General features: G+C 35.8%; 1 protein-coding gene across 4 annotated transcripts in view; it reads left to right on the top strand.

Annotated features, from left to right (window-relative positions):
* LOC118185464 (DNA-binding protein RFX6-like) overlaps positions 1 to 19689 on the top strand; it is a 169261-nt gene that overhangs the window by 95149 nt on the left and 54423 nt on the right. For 3 of the 4 annotated variants that reach the window (XR_015039520.1, XM_085811010.1, XM_085811012.1), the window contains exons 9-10: positions 10985 to 11098; positions 14429 to 14478. Coding sequence is in view for 3 of the 4 variants with exons in the window: in XM_085811010.1 (XP_085667136.1) it covers positions 10985 to 11098; positions 14429 to 14478 (164 nt within the window). In the remaining variant the exon portion in view is untranslated. The remainder of the gene's footprint in view (positions 1 to 10984; positions 11099 to 14428; positions 14479 to 19689) is intronic. The other variant, XM_085811011.1, reaches the window with a different exon arrangement.

Genomic DNA, 19689 nt, shown 5'->3' with positions numbered 1-19689 from the left:
TATACGGTACTGCACTGGCGCGATTTTGAAAACTATTGCCAACACTAAAATGACGAGTTTACTGCTCATAATGTCTCCAAAAGTTGCAAAATCCGGTGTTTACCCATATTCTAAGGTTAAACCGATTAAGTTTCTCTTCTATTAATAAACCGAAAATTTCCCCAGAATAAAATAAATGGTACTTTTTGCAGGGTAATCGCGTTTATTAACCAAAACGTGCTTAATCTGGTTAGGTTAGGTTATTTGAATACGGCAAAGCAGACGAGGGCAATCTATTAAGCTTAGGGATGCCTTCAAGTTTTCAGAAAAACTGTCTCGTATTTACATCACACATACGGGGCCCACCAGCGGCCGAGCGGTAAAGTCGCTGAACACTGGTAGTTCGGTCCGAGGTTCGAATCCCGCGAACGGGCTGGCTGCATGGGCGTTTTCGTGGTTTTCCCCATGTGTAACGTGTATACGAGTCAGTTTCCTTTAGAAAGTCCTCCACGAAGGCATCCCTCCCTTTAGGCAGATAGCCCTAGTGTGCTTTGCCATAATTAAATACACCAAATACCATTACACATACGGAGCACAACGAAAATTAACCATGCATCCAGCGCGTTTCCTTTGATTCAAACCCTGGTCAAACTACCAGCATTTAGCCGTCTTAACCACTCGGCAACTGATGGGGGCTAGCTTAATTTGGGGCATGTAAATTTCAAATGTTGCCAAAGGCTTATGCAGTTGCCGCTTTAATAAAGAAGTACCAAATAGTTTCTAATATTTTTTACTTTTATTTTACCGAAGAAAGTTTCCTTAGTAACAAATGGCTAACCTATTTTGCCCTTTAACCTATTTTGTCTCCGAAATTATGTTCTTTAAGGGGGCTCATACACCTTAAACCCCTTTATAATCTTCGAATAGGTGACTTGCAAGAATTGGGATAATTCATTTATTTTAAAGCAATTACTTCCAACTTTTTACAGCTGACTACATAATATAATTGCTTTAGAAACTAGTAACCATAAAGTTTGTGTTCCCACAAATATTTTTGTAATTTAATCCGCTTTTTGACAAACGTTTTCGTCATGTTTCCACCTTGCGCGCATGATATTTTAAAAATAGCTAATGGTACATACTTAAAATTTAATGGAATTCTTTATATAGGCACTATTTTTTAACTGAACCAAAAATTTGATGAATATTGTAGTATTTAAAAAATTTATGAACGAAAACATTACAGATTTTTTTAATAAAATACATTTTATAAACTCAATTTCAAATAAAATAAAAAATTAACATGAAATTCTTAGAATTTTACGTTCACAGTAGTTTTCAAATGTTATAAAAGCTATATATTAAATATGAAATTAAATTATACAACAGAATGTTTTAAACTGTGCTCGCAAGGTGGAAACTTGACGAAAGATTTTGTCACAAAACGAATTAAATTATAAAAATATTTGTGGCAACACAAACTTTCAGATTATTATTTCAGAAAGCAGCTATATTATGTAATGAGCTGTAAAAATTTGGAAGTAATTGCTTTTAAAATAAATAAGTTATCCCAATTCTTGCAACAGTCAAATATTCGAAGATCTTATGGGTTTTAAGGTGTATATGAGTCCCCTTAAATTAGAATTAAACTTAAGTAAGACGCTGAAAATACTTACAATTCGTTATTTTTGGGTAAGCGTGTGTGTAAAAAAAATCGGGATAATAATTTTTAATTGAGGGGTTAAGTAATTTCATACGCTTTGAAATAATTCTTTCTAAAATCATAATCAGCCTGGGTAATTTTTACTTCTGATGTTTACAAATAATAATTTGTAAGGTGATAAAGGCGAGAAATTGGATAAGCTTATTAATGTGAATTTATTGTATGATAGTATTTCATGACAAATATTACTAAAAGAAAATTTTAATTTCACTTTAATTTAACCACAAAAAGGAATGTTTTGAGCATATTAAGTATCTTAGTATCATCATTTAAATAGTCACTGATATTAAAGACAAAATATCTGCATTGTCATTTTACTCGCATTTTGTTTTCTTTTCTTTTTTATGGTATAAGAAAAATCATCGAGTCTTTTGGAACTTGGAAGCTCTTAATGGTTAAATGGGTTCAAATGAAATTGTGTCTGTTAACGAACAATTAGATAGCGCTCTGTAAGTGACAATGGGAATATAAGGAATACACTGGTGTGCAAAAATTAAGGACGAGACGGTTTTTTTTCAATATAACACTGTGCAAAAGCTTTCCAAATCAACACAAATAATACCATAAGATCCCCAAGACGTAAAACCGTCGGTAATGTAAGCAAAACTTCCCCCAAAAGAAATCAAAAGGATAGAAAGGAACTTCATTGAAAAAGTAGCATAGAGCACATTGTGACAGAAGCCGAAACATCCATCAGACCACCAGCGGCCGAGCGGTAAAATCGCTGAACACTGGTAGTTTGGTTCGAGGTTCGAATGCCGCGAACGGGCTGGCTGCATGGGCGTTTTCGCGGTTTTCCCCATGTGAAACGTGTATACGAGCCAGTTTCCCTTAGAAAGTCCTCCACGAAGCCATCCCTCCCCTTAGGCAGATAGCCCTAGTGTGCTTTGCCGTATTCTCAATACACCACACCGAAACATTCATGTGACAGGTGTTCAGCAAAAAGCATCCAGCCTTTAGTAGGGGATATGATCTCCCCTGACTGCTGTGCATGTTTTACATCGTTTGTGCATGTTGACTATGAGGTAGTCAATGAGTTGTTGAGGCACTGTGCCCCATTCCTCTTGTAGCGCCAATCGCAGCTCTGGAATCGTTACTGGTGATAAGTTACGTGCTGCCACTTGTTTCCCTAGAAAGTCCTATACACGCTTGATGGGATTTAGATCCGGAGACCTTGCTGGGCAGTCCATCAGTTCAATATCCTCACTCTCCAACAGCTCTTTGACAGCCACTGTGCGATGGGATGGAGCATTGTTGTCCGTGAAGAGGAACTGAGAATCCATAGGATCTCCGAAAAGACGAACGTAAGGGAGGAGAACCTCGTTACAATAACGAACCTCCCGGCGACTGAACCTTCATGAACAATGTGAAGGTTGGCACAGCTACCAAGCATGATACCTCCTGGTTAAGAATCAGATGAACTTTTTGTGGAGTGTATTTCATTTATTTACACAAACACATTAAAATAGAAGAAATGCCGTCCTCGTGACGACACAGAATTTTTCGATGCACTCATTACTCAAAGCACTGTAGCAATAATAGAAAAGAATAGAACGCATAAATGACACACAGGTTCGTTACCATAGCAACCGTAACTAAATAATGAAGGCAGTACCGCCATCTATTGTTGCCAAGACACACTAGAAATTTGTTTGGTAACAAAAAATACTAAACATAGCCCTCTTGAAGCCTTCTAAGGGTTCAAAAAAGACAAATAGTTAAAGCACACATAATAACATTAATAAGAATTAATTTAAAATTCAACAAAAATTAAAATTCAATGATATGATAAAAGTCAATAGTTCATATTTGGTCATGACTGCGAACGACACACAATTTAGTAATAGCTCGTTTGAAATCACCAGCGGCTGTATGGATTGTAACCACTCTAACATTTTTGTCGCTACTTCGATGAATTAAGGCAATTGTTTTAATTTTCTATTGGTTTGGAAGCATTTGTTCGTTTTTGATCAGAACTAAGTCACCACATTTTAGATTTGGGGACGCGCGAAACCACTTAGCACGTTGTTCAAGAGTTGTTAAATATTCTGCCCACCATCGTTTTAAAAAATGTTGCACCATTTGTTGAACTGGAGACCAACGTTTAAGTCTTGAAGATTTAACATCATTTTAGTCAAATTCGAAAATAGCAAGCAAAGGGACTCCAATCAGAAAGTGACCTGGAGTCAATGCACTAAAGTAGTTTGGATCACTAGATATCGCACATAGAGGACGGGAATTCATACGCGCTTCCAAAAATTCATCGCAAGCTAGAAGTGTGGATCCTAATACTAGTTTAAGATGAAATTTCATGGACTTCACATTAGGTACCCACAAACCACCGAAGTGAGGAGATGTCCAAAGATTAAATAACCAAGTTATACCTTCTGAGGTAATGTACTAGTTACATACTTCGTTGCTTTTCTCGATGCGAGCTGCATTTTTATAAATCTCTTTCAGTTCCTTTGAAGTTAATCGCACAGTCACTCGAAATTTCATATGGTTTGCCTCGTCGGGCGATAAATTCTTTTAGAGCTGCTAAAAACGTTGAAGTTAATAGGTCACTGACTAACTCCAAGTGTACAACTTTTGTTGAGAAACACACAAAAATGGATACGTAACACTTGAAAGTTTTAGCTTTTCTCCCAACTTGGGACTTAATTGAATATGGACCAGCATAATTAACACTGGTAACTGTAAAAGGTCTTGATAGTTGAACTCTGGGCGAGGGTAAATCACCCATTATATGGATCACACAGTCTTGCCGCGATTTCTTAATACAATGAAATACATTCGTGAATCTTTCTCACTACACTTCTCACCAAAAGAATCCAAAACTGCATTCGTAAAGTGCTTAACAGTAACTCTTGACTGGCATGCACATAAGTGACTGGCATGCACAATCGGAAAATGACCTGAAGTCAATGCACTAAAGTAGTTTGGATAACTAGATATCGCACATAGAGAACGGGAATTCATACACGCTTCCAAAAATTCATCGCAAGCTAGAAGTGTGGATCCTAATACTGGTAATGAGTTAAATAATTAATAATAATGGTAATGAGTTACGATGAGATTAGTAACATGTTCTTCCTTTGGAAACAAAGTAGGATGTTTGCTATTTTCAGGAATGTTTGCATTTTTTACGACCACCTATTCGAATGACACCTTCTTCATCAAGGAAGGGAGTTGATTGTATTAATCGACTGATCACGAAGTTTCAAGTTTTGTGTATTTTTAGCTTGCCGTGAAGTGAGAACTGAACTGAATGGATGAGAAATGTACCTCTAATGAAATTCGACGAAATAAGTTTAAGTGGTTCAACAAAAAAGTGTGTATAATTTAATACGCCTTACAGGGATGTCATGTGTTATCCACAACAAATATCTCGTTTTTATAATTTTAATGTGCGTATTTTTTTCACTTACTCGATAATTTATAACTTCAGTTTTTAACGATGAGGTATTTTTAATACCTCATTGTTAAAAACTCATCGTTGATGAAAATACCTCATCGTTATTTGAATATATTTGGATATATTGCTGCTTTATTTACATATAGACTTTCTTTACGTATAGATGTTTTATTTACACATAAATTATTTCTGATATTTCTAAGTATTTTATGGTCCTTTCAGCTTCTACAGGTCGTCTGTTATCATGGAATACGATTGCGATAGCATTTCTCCAGCAACAATAAATATTGTGATGAATCTAGTTTCAAAAGTAAAAGAGTATGTCAATTGTTGCCGAAAAACTGCTACGCTTATTACGCATTTAATCAAAAAACAGAGAGAGAAAAATAAATTTCAAAATAGAAGCTACTGGGAAAGCGGAAATCTTAATCACATGCGTACAGAATCACAGTTAGGGCTCATGAAACAACATCTGGACAAAATTCTTCGCGAGAAGCAACGAGAAAATGCTGTATTGCGTGAAACGAACCAAAAATTGCGAGCAGAACAAAGAGAAAAGTGTAAGACAATAAAAAATTTAGATCACATTCTTTCTTCCCTAGACAATCAAATATGCTGCAGTGAAAACAGTCTAAAATATAAAGAAAAAGTCGAAGAATTTAACGTGGAAATTCAAAAACTGAAAAAGCAACTGGCAATAGAGTTGAAAAGATATCAGAAAGAGCAAAAGATAATTAAAAGAATTAAAAGTAAAGTTCTAAATGAAGACGATATTTCTGCTCAGGATAAAGCAGAATTTTCAGACGATTTAGAAGATAATAACGCAAAAGAAAGTAAGAAAGAATGTGCACATAAAAATAAAGACGATGATAAGTTTTGCGATAAAACACCAGACATTATCAATTCTAGTACAGATTCTAGTATTTTCGACGAAATTTTAGAAGAACCGGAGTTCGTTCGTCGAATCAACTACGATGTTTCAACTTGAATCACCCAAATGCTAAAATCAGTAATCAAAAGAAGTTCTTAAAACATAAATTTTTAAGCTATCAATTGGCCTCATTTTCTAAACAATGATTTAAAGATTCTCCCTTCTTTACACGATGTTAAATATGAGGTCACTATTTCCAAGCATACTGAAATTAAATTTTAATGAATTTTTATTTTATATTTACAGATGAATGATCAAAATTAAACTCAATTAAATATAAATTTAAAAAATACGTTTTTCTATTCAAACTTTAAACTGATACGCTTGAAAGATTTTACTGTAAAAAATAAAATAAAATTTGGCTGCTCTTGTTGAATGTAGTATTTTTATTCAAGTTAATAAAATTTTTGATTGATTTTTCCCCATTTTGATTTCCCCTACTACATTTCTCTTTGCACAGTACACATTAATAACGAAAAATATTCTCCTGAAACTCTCGGGTACACAGAAAAGCATGAGATTAAAATAAAAAAAGTAATTATATCTTACTGTTTTATCGAGCAGTCAAAGCTTCAAGGCACAGAAGCCTCAAATTCTTAATTTCGCGATGGAAATTTTTTCTGGTAATTATTAATTTCTGGTATTTTGTGGCATATCTTCCTTTAGGGCTCCGGTGCGTTCCAGCTAAAATTGTAACTTATCTTAAAAACTGAGAAGCACCGGAGCCCGGCTCCGGTGAGCTCCGGCGCAATTAAAGCACTGACTTCACTTAACTTCAAATTAGCATCCTGGCGAGGAAATGCGAGTAGAAGTTGAGGAGTTCAGAAAAAATAACAAAAATTTTAATAATTAATTAATTGAACTAAGGGAACCCTACAATCTGACGTAACAGAATTCTCATAATAACTCATAGTATAGTTAAACTTTTCAATATTGATATACTTTAATCATGGACATCAACAGGGCTGCAACTAATGGTCCCAGAAGCCTCTCCTCACGACTCTGGCATTCTGATTAAATTATCTGTTAGACCAGTGGTGTCAAACTAGCTGCCCTCAAGAACATTTATTTCAATTCTGAATTTGTTGTAAATAAGGTGCTGGAAAGATTTGATGTCCTGGTTTATAATGTAGACTCATTGGGCTTTTTGAAGCAAGAGACATGAGAACTGAACAACGCCGTCGCCGGAACGTATCTGGACCTTTCGAATACGCGTCGAGTGTACTACCGTTACACCGTGAAGGCATACTGGAAGCAGGAGGAAAACACCTAATATTATTATTTTCAACTCCGTTAAAAATGAACATGAATAACGCACCAGAAAATCCATAAGTTACATTGTGATATAAGTTCCATTCACAGATTTTTGAAGTTAAAGATTTTATTAACATTTATGCGTGCTTGTCAAAATATAAATAAGCTCAGTTACGAGTTTTTGCAGCAAGAACAATCGCTTTTTTTGGGAATACATTTATATACAGGTTGTTAATTGATATGCTTTCGCAGTTGAATTGATAGCTTTCACAGTTGAAAATCGATCGATTGCCCTCCCGAGGACAAATGTCCAGAACCGACCGCGTAGCGGGAGGAGACCTGGCGTTTGATCCGAGGACCGATCTGCCGGTCTTTGACCCGGGGATGGATGTCCGGAACCGGCTGGAAACCACTGTAGACGGCGTGAACCGTGCGCGGGAGATCGTCGTAGGCAGTGGCGGAAGGCAGGAGACCCGGCGTTTGATCAATGGATAGGGAGTGTGGGAATGGCTTCAGGTTCGCCTGCTTGCGTCTCCCACGGCTCAACCTCCATGGGCTCAGCGTCAGCCTCCTCGTGGCCCTGCTGGAAACTATACGGTGCCTTGGTCCAGACCTTGGCTCTATAGGCTAATGACGCTGAGCAACCAATCCCAGGGAATCGACTATGGTAGGAATTTCCGGAACCGACATTTATGGGAGGATACCCGGGGTTGTCCCAGACCACTGGCTGGGCTTGTATCCTGTCAGCTTCTATTTGTTGGGTATATAATCAGACTTCACAGACTAGAACCATAGGTCCAACCTATGGTAGGCGCGGGCTTGGCAGGGACCGCACTGGTGCTGTCGTGTCCGTTGCCTTCGTTGTGGGGACGGTCTCATGTAGATATTAAGCGCTGCGCCGGGGGGGGACGGTTCCCCGCACAGCCCTCAGTGTGATGGAATGTCGCGATGAACATGAGAAGTCCCTGCGGGCTGCTCGGTGGGTTGGCGCCCCACCGAGGTTACAAATTTTATCAGAATCGACATGCCATTAATGTCAAGCTGTAGTAAGAAATAAGGAATTTTATAATTATTCACATACAAACGTATGTACTTTTATTTATGAGTTGGGAAAAAATTCAATAAATAAGAGAAAGAGATTAGGCTATTATTATTTTGTAGAGTCTCACTTGTTTAGTAACTTACACTAAGGCAAGACTACGATATAGAGCTAAACGACTTACCTCTATGTCTAGAGAAGCAAACAGAACATAAGTAGGGTGTAAAAAAAATCCTTTTAATTAAGAATTCAAAGAAATTAAACTTTCGGTGCTTACAAACCAGCCAGCATTTATGACATGACCTCAGTTTTGAACACGCAAGTTGGTTCTAACTTACACCTGCGTGACAGCACAGTCTACAAGAATAAAGCAATGCTGTAGACAGGAATGCTATAATAGAATCTCCATTAATAAATAACGTAGGCGGAACACGCTCTGAGTAAAGCAATATCAAGCCCTCGCTCGAATACCTTACAATTTATTTTCAAGCTTTGCCCACTTCGAAAATTTTCTCCGAAAACTTAGAAAGTTTTCATTATTATTATTATTATTTGGTTTCAATTAAATTTAGTTAGTTAAAGATTAACTAAACATTCTGGCGATCCTGGCGACTAGATCCATGTTGGTTTCAAATGGGCACATGTTGATTAGGCTTTTCATATGGCCCCAGAGGAAAAGTCTAAATACCAGAGATCCGGTGATCTTGGTGGCCAAGCTATGGGACAACCTCGACCAATCCATCGCCCTTGAAATTTCGTGATTCGTATAACCAGAAATATATTTCGGCAATACATGGTAGAAAATGCCGTTTTGTGCGAAGACCGACGCTTTTATACCATTTATTTACAATGCCACCTAGAGGCTCGCCGTTTGCTTTCCGGCCATACATTCTATGACAAATATTGCTCTTATAGCTGCCTTCTATTACCCTTAAAGTTTTGCCCTCTTGTTCAGATTCACCCTGTATACTGTGTTGCATAAGCTGTGAAGCTGTAAGTAGCTCTCTTCGCCACTAGATGGCGTTCGATAGGTACTAGATAGCTTCTCTCATTTTTCGCATTACATTACACAGAAAAATACAATTTCACATATCCTCTATCTATGTACGAAATTCGTTAACAATATACACAGACGTCGCTTTGTTTGCACTTACGCCTCATAAATGAGTTCTCTGTAGAATGTTAGTGTTGCCGTACATTTCAAATAAATAAATAAATAAATAAAAGATCAAAAAAAAAAAAAAAATCTGAAAGGTTTCAGATTTTAAATTACGTCCAAAGGAGCGTTTTTTTTAACGTTTTGTGTGTTACCTTTATTTATTAAATATCATGTTCTTTGCACTTAAACCATAAAATTCAGTTCAATAGCAATGTAGCAAAATAATTTTAAAATGAGCCTATCTTTAGAGTTTCCGATACACAGTTCCGCGCGCTGGAGATAAAAAAGGTTTTTTTTCTTTCCCCGTAGAGTGTTGCCATTACTTGCTTTGAAATCCTTGAGTTTGTTAATCAAAAATTCGTTAAAGTTTTACAAAAGATGAAATCAATCATAAAACAAATTCCAAATTTCAAATTTGGTCTTCCACATGCCCATATTCGTAGGAGGATGACGTCATTCAAAATTCGATGGCTCTGTGTACCGTTGATTTATCACAATGCGAGAAATAGACATACATTTATGCAGATTTTCCTTATTTAATTTCTTCAAATATAATAAAGGACTCTAACATTTGGTGGAAACAGTTTGAAAAGTGAAACGGACATTTATAGTGATCCAACGCAAAATCGCAAAACGAAAACAATAGTCTTTCAGGGACAAAGCCCCTTTGGACTAAAAAGAAATCTTTTCCCATTACATCATATCAATGTTGTATTGTCTTAACAAATTGACCTAAATAACTTCTTTTTTTACTTTTTAACTTCATTATTATATATCACTTTCTTCACACTTACGCAATAAAATTCAAGTAACAAAATCGAAATTTTTTTAAAAGCAGCATATATTTAGAATTACCGGTACAGTGTTCAGTTCCGCCATTAATTTATTTTCCGTTCTTTTTCTCAGTTCATCATACCGATGTTCAGATATTTTAGTAAGATGACTTACAGACTTTTTTTTTCTGGGGGGGGGAAACTTTTCATTGTTAAGTTTTTTTTTTTTTTTTTTTTTTAAACTATTAAACATTAGTTTTTTCGCAGTTAGCCACAGAAAGCACAAAATATTTAACACAACATATTTTTAGAATCTCCGGCAGTATTAAGCGTTGCCATACAATTTTTTAATATTTTGCTGTGTTATTTCTTTAAAAAAATACATGGCGATAATATCTGGCGGCAACATTTGAAACAAAGGACTGGGGTTATAGACTAATGGCACCTCCAGATGATAAAACCTTTAACTGAGTCACTTTTTTTATTGCTTTCTTTATCTTAATACAGCTAATTTTTTCGAAAAACCGGATTTCTGAAAATAGCGTCAAATACCTTTTATCTCACCGTTTCAATTATAAAAAAGCTACTAAACGCTTTCTTCATTCAAGTAAAATATTAATTAAAATGGATGAGTTTTAATCCCCCCAAAATTATCTGCATGTCTATCACTTTTTCTAATGTACTTAATAACGAAATATTACTCTGTTCTAGATGAGAATTTTCCTTCTCCACTTTTGGCAAGGATTTCCGGAACATCTTCTGGAAGTGGTTTGTCATAAGATTACAGCAGATCTCGTTGTTGCTTGTGATTCGATTCTGTACAGGGTAATTAATGTCTCTCTGCTTTCTATATTTAGTAAAACAAAAGCTAATTTTATAATAATTGTAGCTTATTTGACATGGATTAAAAATAGCTAATATATAAAAAACTTGATTCCAATATTTGTCAAATTTCGACTAAAATCTCTTACTTCATAATAGACATTTCAAAGCATTTTTCTCTTTCTGGTTTGCCTCATTTACTATCGGAACTGTTATGGAAGAAAATGTAATCTGTAATTTGCTAAAATCCCTTGATCCTCTTTGTACAGTAATGATGATACACATTGGGGCGACGCCTTAAAGTTAAAAAGAAAGAATTATTATTTAACATACATCATATAAAAAATCCTTATTAGAACTTTCAAGCTGTAGCTTTGCATTGTGTAAAGGCATTAGATTATTTTGAACAGGAGTACATGAAAAACGAGCAATGCCCTCACCGGGACTCGAACCCTGGACCTCTCGAATATGCGCGGAGTATGCTACCGTTACACCACGAAGGCTTGCTGGAAGGAGAGAGAAGATACCTTATAACTAAATTAATGATTTAAGAGTGGGGCATTGAAACGAGTTGCGTGTTATCACTTCCTATATCTTTTTACCCATTCCTCATCATAAAAGGATTGTGCATGCTGAAAAGGGTCACCATTCAGCTGCCAAAACCTTTACAATGGGCAAAGCGAATGCTAGCCCCCCCCTTTCCACCCGCAATGCGAGGAATTGAATGAATTTCGCGCTCTTAGCATACTGTTCCGTCATAACTACAATGAGAGAATATTCCGTAGTTTATCGTTGAATTTTAAGCAAATTTTAGTGCTTTTTTGTACGGTAGAGACAAATATTTTATTTCAAGATTTGGGTTGCCCAACGCATTTAAAACGCTCAATTATTATTTATTTCAAAGTTCCACATGACAGTGTATTCTGCAAGACTAAGGGAAATATTTTTCCTAGAAATTAGTAGCAACATGTGCTGTTCCAAAAATTTAACCGGTTAGGAGTAATCAAGAAAGCTCTTTCTCTTGGTGTATTTTCAATTGTTTGGTAGTGGCAGAACAAGTGCTCGGACTAAAGATGAAATAATCAAATTCTCAGCATCAGTGACGAAATAATTTAACGTAAGGTCCACGGGCATTTTTAATCGAGGACTTGGTCCGCTTTCAAGACGACTTTGCATGTTGTTGCCTGGTTAGCATCAGCGTCCGAAAATTTCACCACGGTTACTCTACATGTGCATTCCTATCTTAAGAGTTGCGACGGGAAACGAAAGCGTAAATACAAATATTAACCAGAAGCCACGAATTTCGACTAATGTGTACGCGGTAATTCCGCAAATACACACACGAAAGCGATTGTCATTTCGTTCGCTTAAGTGCAACTTATTTCTGTGTTTTAGCTATACTGGTCTCTCTCTCTCTCTCTTTTTTTTTTTTAAATCTTTTTACGTCCTTGTAAAAAGTAAAGGAAGTATTGTAACAGTGAAATATTTCGGGTACTATATTTCAATGAAAATATCCATTTCAACCACTCTCAAACCCATTTGAACGATGTTTTTCCGCGACATACATCGAAACAGAATACGGGTACGAACAGAATAAAGGACTGTTTTTCTAAAAAGGATTATAAAATGCATTTAAAATGGATTCAGAAGAGATTAGTTTCTTGCCGTCTGTACCATAAAATATGTCTCCCCTACAACTTGAGAACGAGTAGCTTTAGAACGTTGGTTTGGTTTGGTTTATTTAATTATGGCAAAGCACACTAGGGCTATCTGCCTAAGGGAAGGGATGCCTTCGTGGAAGACTTTCTAAGGGAAACTGGCTCGTATACACGTTACACATGGGAAAACCACGAAAACGCCCATGCAACCAGCCCGTTCGCGGGATTCGAACCTCCGGCCGAACTGCCAGTGTTCAGCGACTTTACCGCTCGGTCGCTGGTTTGTAGAACGTGGAAATTTTGTATGTAATGTATAACATGCAGTTGTGCAAATGTGCATGTAGTTGTGTGTGAATATATATATATATTCCCACTCCACCTATATATATATATATATATATATATATTCCCATTGTTACCTGGCTCGGTGAGCTTTTCTTTTTTTCTTCTTAGTATATGTTGGTAAATTGTGCATTTTTTGCTTTAAAGGTGATTCAGTTATGTGGTTTTTATTTTTTGGTTAAGGACTTTAAACCTTTAATCAATCTGCATGCAATAGTTGTAGAATTATCAACAATTTAAAATTTGAATTGGAGAATTAAGTCTAACTAACCACCATTTGTTTTCATTTGAAACTCAGCAAAAGAGTGAATTAAGTCAGTTTCTACACCCTAAATGTCTTTTTGCCGATTAGGACTAAAAGTAAACTTTCAGTTTTGTGTATTAAAGGTTCAAGTCTACGTATTAAGAGTTCAGTTTTGTGTAGTAAGGTTCTGTTAAAGTCACTTTTAAACAATTAAATTATGAATTAAAAATGCAATTTATGCCTTAAAATTAAATTCATGAATTAAAAATGAAAATTATTAAGTACTGTACAGCTTTTAAAGCTTTTAGTTTGTACTATATATAAGTACTTTTACAATTGTAGAGATAAGTATGTTTAAAATTTTCTACGGTACTTACGCTTTATCCGTCAACCGGCCAAGTAAGGCGATTTAGCGCCAGTTATGGATGACTGTGTCTTTTAGAATTCTGCGGTAACGACTGGGGATTGGCGACCGTTACCGAAATTTTCGCAAACTGTCGACGGAATAATATATAAGCACCTTTTCGCCTTCAATGCTACCAAAAATATTAGAACTCATAAGTCTTAAAAGGTAAATTGAACTAATAATTTAGCATTAGACTGATAGCATTTATGAGAAATGACAACAGGCCAAGCTGCGTGACTGATCAGTGCTATGGTAATGCTATGTACGGTAACGAGCGTAATGACTCAGGTTTGATTATAGATTTTTCTAACATCAAAATATTCATATGTCTGATAGAAAATTCATTATAATTGTTGGTTGAAGTTATATGATTAAAGTATCGTCATCTTATTGTTAAAAAGATAAATGTAAGCAGAAATTGATCATTCTTTTATTAATGCCATGAAAAATGGAAAACTAATATCGCTACAATAAGCGTCACTGATTTGATTGCTCACAAAGTTTTTAATACTTGCGTGATAATGTTTAAGAAGACGCAAGCAAAATTTACCAATTTCTGAATTAGTAATACAAATAGCAGGATGTCATATTGCTTATATTAATTTTTAAACGAAGTGATTTATGTAGTGTAACAAATTGCTATTCAAGTTATTGTTATTAAAATTATTTTCTTCATTTTTTAGACGCTGTTGGATATACTTATTCCAAACACCATAGCAGAAATGCCTGAAAGGTATGTATTAATTCAGTGCTAATTATGGCCAAAATCATAATATTCGCTGCAATATGTATTGGTACGTTTCTATTAACGGGGCATTACTTAATGTCAATCATAAATCTTGGCTTAAAATTTAATTAGGTGACGGCAACTTTAACGACACATAAAGCTTCACCGGAAAACAGAACTTGTAATGAGAGTAATGAATATATTGTTGCGTTTTTCTTTTCTGACACCAGTTGTTACCCTATTTTCTTCTTTCACTTTCGTACGGGGTTCGTGTGGATTTGGAGTGACTAACGACGAGACTTCTTGATGAAATATCGAAACACACTTTATTGGCCAGTGTGGTCAGGACAGCTCCAAAACACGTTTTTACAGTCGTCGATAAACTACTATAAACACGCTGACAAGATTAGCGACACAGCCTCCAGATTATCAGGCTATCACGGTGGAGACAGCTTCACGGCAAAGCACTAGAGTAAAGCTCCCGATTCTGCTTGGTCGTTCTCGGAACTCCACGTACTCTCGAGACTCTCCACGCTACAACTCGCGATGCACTCAACGACACACAGAGCATAGCTCCCAACTCTTCGGTTCAGTCGTTCCCGGAGCTCAACACGCTCTCTCGATGATACACTAACCGCGATACACTACGAGACTCTTTCGTTGCACTCGACGATCCACTCGGCACTCGTTGCCCGCTGTCAACTCGATCGACTCCGAAGGGATTGACTCGCTAGACGAGACACTAACTCTCCGCGTAGCAGCAGGGTTTATATAGCTTTTGGCTGGTGTTCGAGGGGTAAACATTCTGGGGTAAACCGGTAAGAATTCGTTCCAGAAGGTTCTCCATCCGTCCATGGTATATCGCTAATTTTGTCGCCAAATGGGCGATTTCTCGGCAAATGTGGCAACCCTGCTTTCTTCGCTATTTTATGGCAACCCTAAAACTGCTTTGCGGGGAAGCCATATTACCGCACCTGTACATTTCGTAACAATATGTGGTTAATGGGCTCAAATCCTAAGCTATGCGCGATGCCAAATTTGTGTAATTCTCTGATTTTTTTAAGCAGAAATTCGGCAACGCGCACGGCTTTGGCAATGCGTTCATTAAACATCGCATAGCTATTCATGATGCAATATAAGAAGGCTATCACATTTGGCGATCGGCCTCGTTAAAGAAGCTATGCGTTCTATTGCCCAGCCAATCAAGATTTTTAAAAAATTCTTCTAATCATTTTTTATATACAGTGAAATCTTTGTTCACGAATTTAATTCATTCCTGGAGGGCGTTTGTCAGCCGAAATATATTAATTCGTTCTTCTTCAGAACTTTTATAACCCAAATATATAACCAAAATTGGTGATCATTAATTATGAAACAAAAAATACAAATACAAAATAAAACAGATGAAAATTTAAATTTATTGTAACTTATGAAGAAAAGTAGAGAACGTAAGTGGAGAATGATGCAGAAGATCTTATTGTTTAGATTCTATATTCTCTTTCCTTAAATAACCAGGTAACTGCCTTTACTCAGACCCAATGGGCCTTTATTTCACTCAAAATATGCCCAATATGATTTGGTGTTGCCTACATTTTGAAAGGTTTCTAAAGTGATACATGGCATTGTCATTAAAAATTTTTGCTTGGAACTTGCTACTGCTTGATCAGAGCATTTAGTGATAACTGTATTTTACTCTATTTCACAAATCAGAAAACTAGGATAATTTTCTTTTTTTCTTTTCTTCTGAAGACATTTCAACCATACTAACCTTTTGTTGCTGCTTCTGAAGTTGCAGTAGTTCTTTCCTGTTGGTCTCATTTTTATGATCCTCTAATAAGTTCTCCATTACTTTATTATTAAATTCCCGACTCAAAGAGACCCGTTGATTTGAAATGTGTCTTCAATCATTAGTAACGGCAGACACTCATCGAGGTTAAAGTGCCCTGACTCGTTATACCCGAGGAAGGTTCGCCGCTTCGTACTTCTTTAACCCCTCAGAATGAGTCGAAAATAAAAAGAGGTGATTGATGGTGATACATAAAAAGAGGTGATTGATGGTGATACAATAAAAAGAGGTGAGTGATACCTTTGACACAATGCCCCTAGGGGCATTGTATCAAATGTAAGTTCATTTACAAAGACAGGAAATAAGAATGAACTTCTTCATTTCCGATCGTATTTCCAAGAAACTACTTCTCATTTAACAGACTGCTTTTAGGAGATGAGATTATCGTTGTTAATTTTCCGATACGAGAGTAAGAAACCTTTCACTTGGGTAGAGAGGCGAATAGGAGGTTTTCTAAGTAGGTCTTAATAGCTAGTGAAAGGGGTAAAAGTATTTCTAAGGCCAGTTTTAGGTGCAAGAGGCTTTCCCCTGAAGGAAGAAAAAGAAATAAAATCTGAGTTTCGTAGGACGATGAAGTAGCTAGATGATCAAAAAGCCTTAAGTGTCAAAGCGCTCAAAATCTCTTCCTGTAGCCATAGATAAATTCACGGTCTTGTAACTCAGTTGCTGCTAGGCTTTGTAAATAAGAGTTAAGTATTGGAAAATATTAAAATGATGTTTTTAGAAATCCGTGAATGTTAATTATGTGAGACAGGTTACCTCAAAATACCTTCGAAAATCAAATGTTGCCGACTTAAGCGTTCAGAAATCGAGTCTTATTTGGTCATCTGAAGCATTTTTTGTTGAGATAATTTGTTCGTGAACCGAACTGTTCGCGATGTAAAGGTTTAAAATCCGAGGTTCCTCTGTATCCCAGAAAAGATAGGAAATGTTCAACATTGTAATCTAATCGAGAAATTCTTATGTAACACACATCCACGTTAAGGTTACCTCAAAACACCTTCGAAAATCAAATGTTGCCGACTTAAGTATTCCTAAATCTAGCCATATTTGGTCATCTGAAGCATTTCTTGTTGAGATAATTTGTTCGTGAACCGAACTGTTCACTGAGTAAAGGTTTATGATCCGAGGTTCCTTTGTATCTGAGAAAAGATAGGAAATTTTCAACATCGTAATCTAATCGAGAAATTCTTATGTAACACACATCCACGTTCAGATAAGATATAGCGAAATAAGATGGTCAAGCTTGAATATATTACTAGGTTATAATGAGCTATAAATACCCTGCTTTCCTTGAAGTTAAGCACGCTACTGTTAATTCTGTATAACTGAAAAAGTTACTATTTGATTGACTCAAACTTTTACAAGAGGTTGGTATTTGGTTATATATTCAATATAGTTTCTATCACGAAAATTACATTAAGCAAGATATATTTAAATAATTTGTAACTTACATATGTACACATCATATTATTTTGTACATTAAAAAATTAAGAAAGTAAGAAAAATGTGTAAAATATGCAAAGAAACGAAATTTACCTTAATAAGAAATGTGACCATTTGTAACCTTCGTACAAATTATACAGAGACGTAAGGTCAAACGCATTTTAGAGGCCAATAAATTAGCCTCACTAATTACTACCGCGTATAATTTCACAGTGGAATCGAGAATTCCATCCCAATACTTTCAAGCCGTCACCGTAAAAATGTGCAGGTCGAAGCGATGACTCAAGGAAAATCCAGCTCACAACATGACATTAACAGCCGTAGAAGCGTTTGTATTCATATATATGAAATTACTGAATTTATCCCCTATTACTTTTTCTTCCCAGATACTCACACTTTTAAATCATGTTCCAGTCCAAATTTTGACCTGATGTACACATTAAGCTGGAACAACTAACTGCTTTCCCATTCATTTGTTAACGACTCTTGTTCAGCAGTGGTTCTTTGGCTTTGATGCTTAAATTGTTGTAGCAACAATTTATCTTAGAATTCACTCGATCACTTGTCGACTGTGCTTAGCTAATAAAGTCATCCTAGGGTGGAGTAATGCCGGGAAACATGTGTCTGAACAATTGATTCACTCGTTTCAAGCTGTTTCCAAAAACGAGAAAGCACGGAATGATCAATATCAAAGAAAACAGAGACATCGTTAATATTCTATTTTACTTTAATCGACCGAGAGCATGCCAGCGTTGAAAATAATCCAACTGTCATTTTTAAGCTGTAATTCACTTTATCTAGTAAAAAGTAAGAAAACTTTCAAAAATTGTCTTTCAGTAATTGAATGCATTTATTCACTTGGATATTAAAACTTAATTCTTCTTTTGAATTTGAATTACAAACGAGTTTTTACTTGACTCTTTGAGATATACTACTACAAGGGATGACAAAAAATATGAAATAACTCGAAAAGCTTCATTTTAAGCAGGTGCGAAAATATGTTGTGAAGCTGGTGACGCAGTAGAAGATAGAAAATAATGAAACGTCTTTGAAATTTTTTACAATCATCATCTGACTGTATTCATTGAGAGATTCACACAAGAATATTAAATTAATGAAGTACATACAAATGACTGAAAAAGCAGCCAGAGACTTTTGATATATGCAAATTCAAAGAAATAATATTTATTAACATAGAGTTTGAAGAGGTTTAAACTTGAGAAATCTTAAGAATAATCTCAGCGTGGTCTTAACTTCACCACTTGGTTTTATAATTCTCTATCCGTAACCTTTGAAAACTATTTTATATGGTGGGATAGTAGTCTGTGTAGCAGCAGTTGCAAGAAATATTGAGGTTGAAATATTACGGTAAATTGTTGAAATATAGTCATGCAGGGAAACTACATATCGTTTAAGATAATATTATTACATATTGCAGGCACATTAGCCCTGTTTCTTAGTTCTTTATAACTTGTTTTATAAACGATAGAATTAGAAGAAAGCGATTGTCGAAGCTGGTATGGTGAAAGTGAGTACTGGCTTCAAGAAGACAAAATTGGAACTAAGTTTTAACTTAGCCTCAAAAGCCATGCAAGTTATATATGGATGTATAGGCCGAGTTTACTTTACTGCGTGTTCAAAAAAGTATACTCTTTGAAGATGAGTTGGTCATCTAAATAACTCCTAAGTTTTTGTTGAGGTTACGGCTGGACGTTGAGAGCCAGTGTTGAAAATATCATTTCATATTCCATTATTTTTAATATATCTCATTAAGATAATAATTTTGCTTTTCAGTAGATTACTTTTTGATATGCCATATAGATCACCAGTGAAGAATATTGCTGTGACTAAGTTTGCCCATTGCTTGATTTGAGTGGCGTGAAATCCTTAAAACTGCTATATCATCGAGTTCCTTGAGGGCCTGA

This window comes from Stegodyphus dumicola, chromosome 2, assembly GCF_044657685.1.
Source record: "Stegodyphus dumicola isolate Sdum_Otavi_A_Nest chromosome 2, ASM4465768v1".
In the NCBI taxonomy this organism is placed as follows: Eukaryota; Metazoa; Arthropoda; class Arachnida; order Araneae; family Eresidae; genus Stegodyphus; species Stegodyphus dumicola.
The sequence above is the reverse complement of the archived record's forward strand: the minus strand, read 5'-3'. Positions and strand labels throughout refer to the sequence as shown.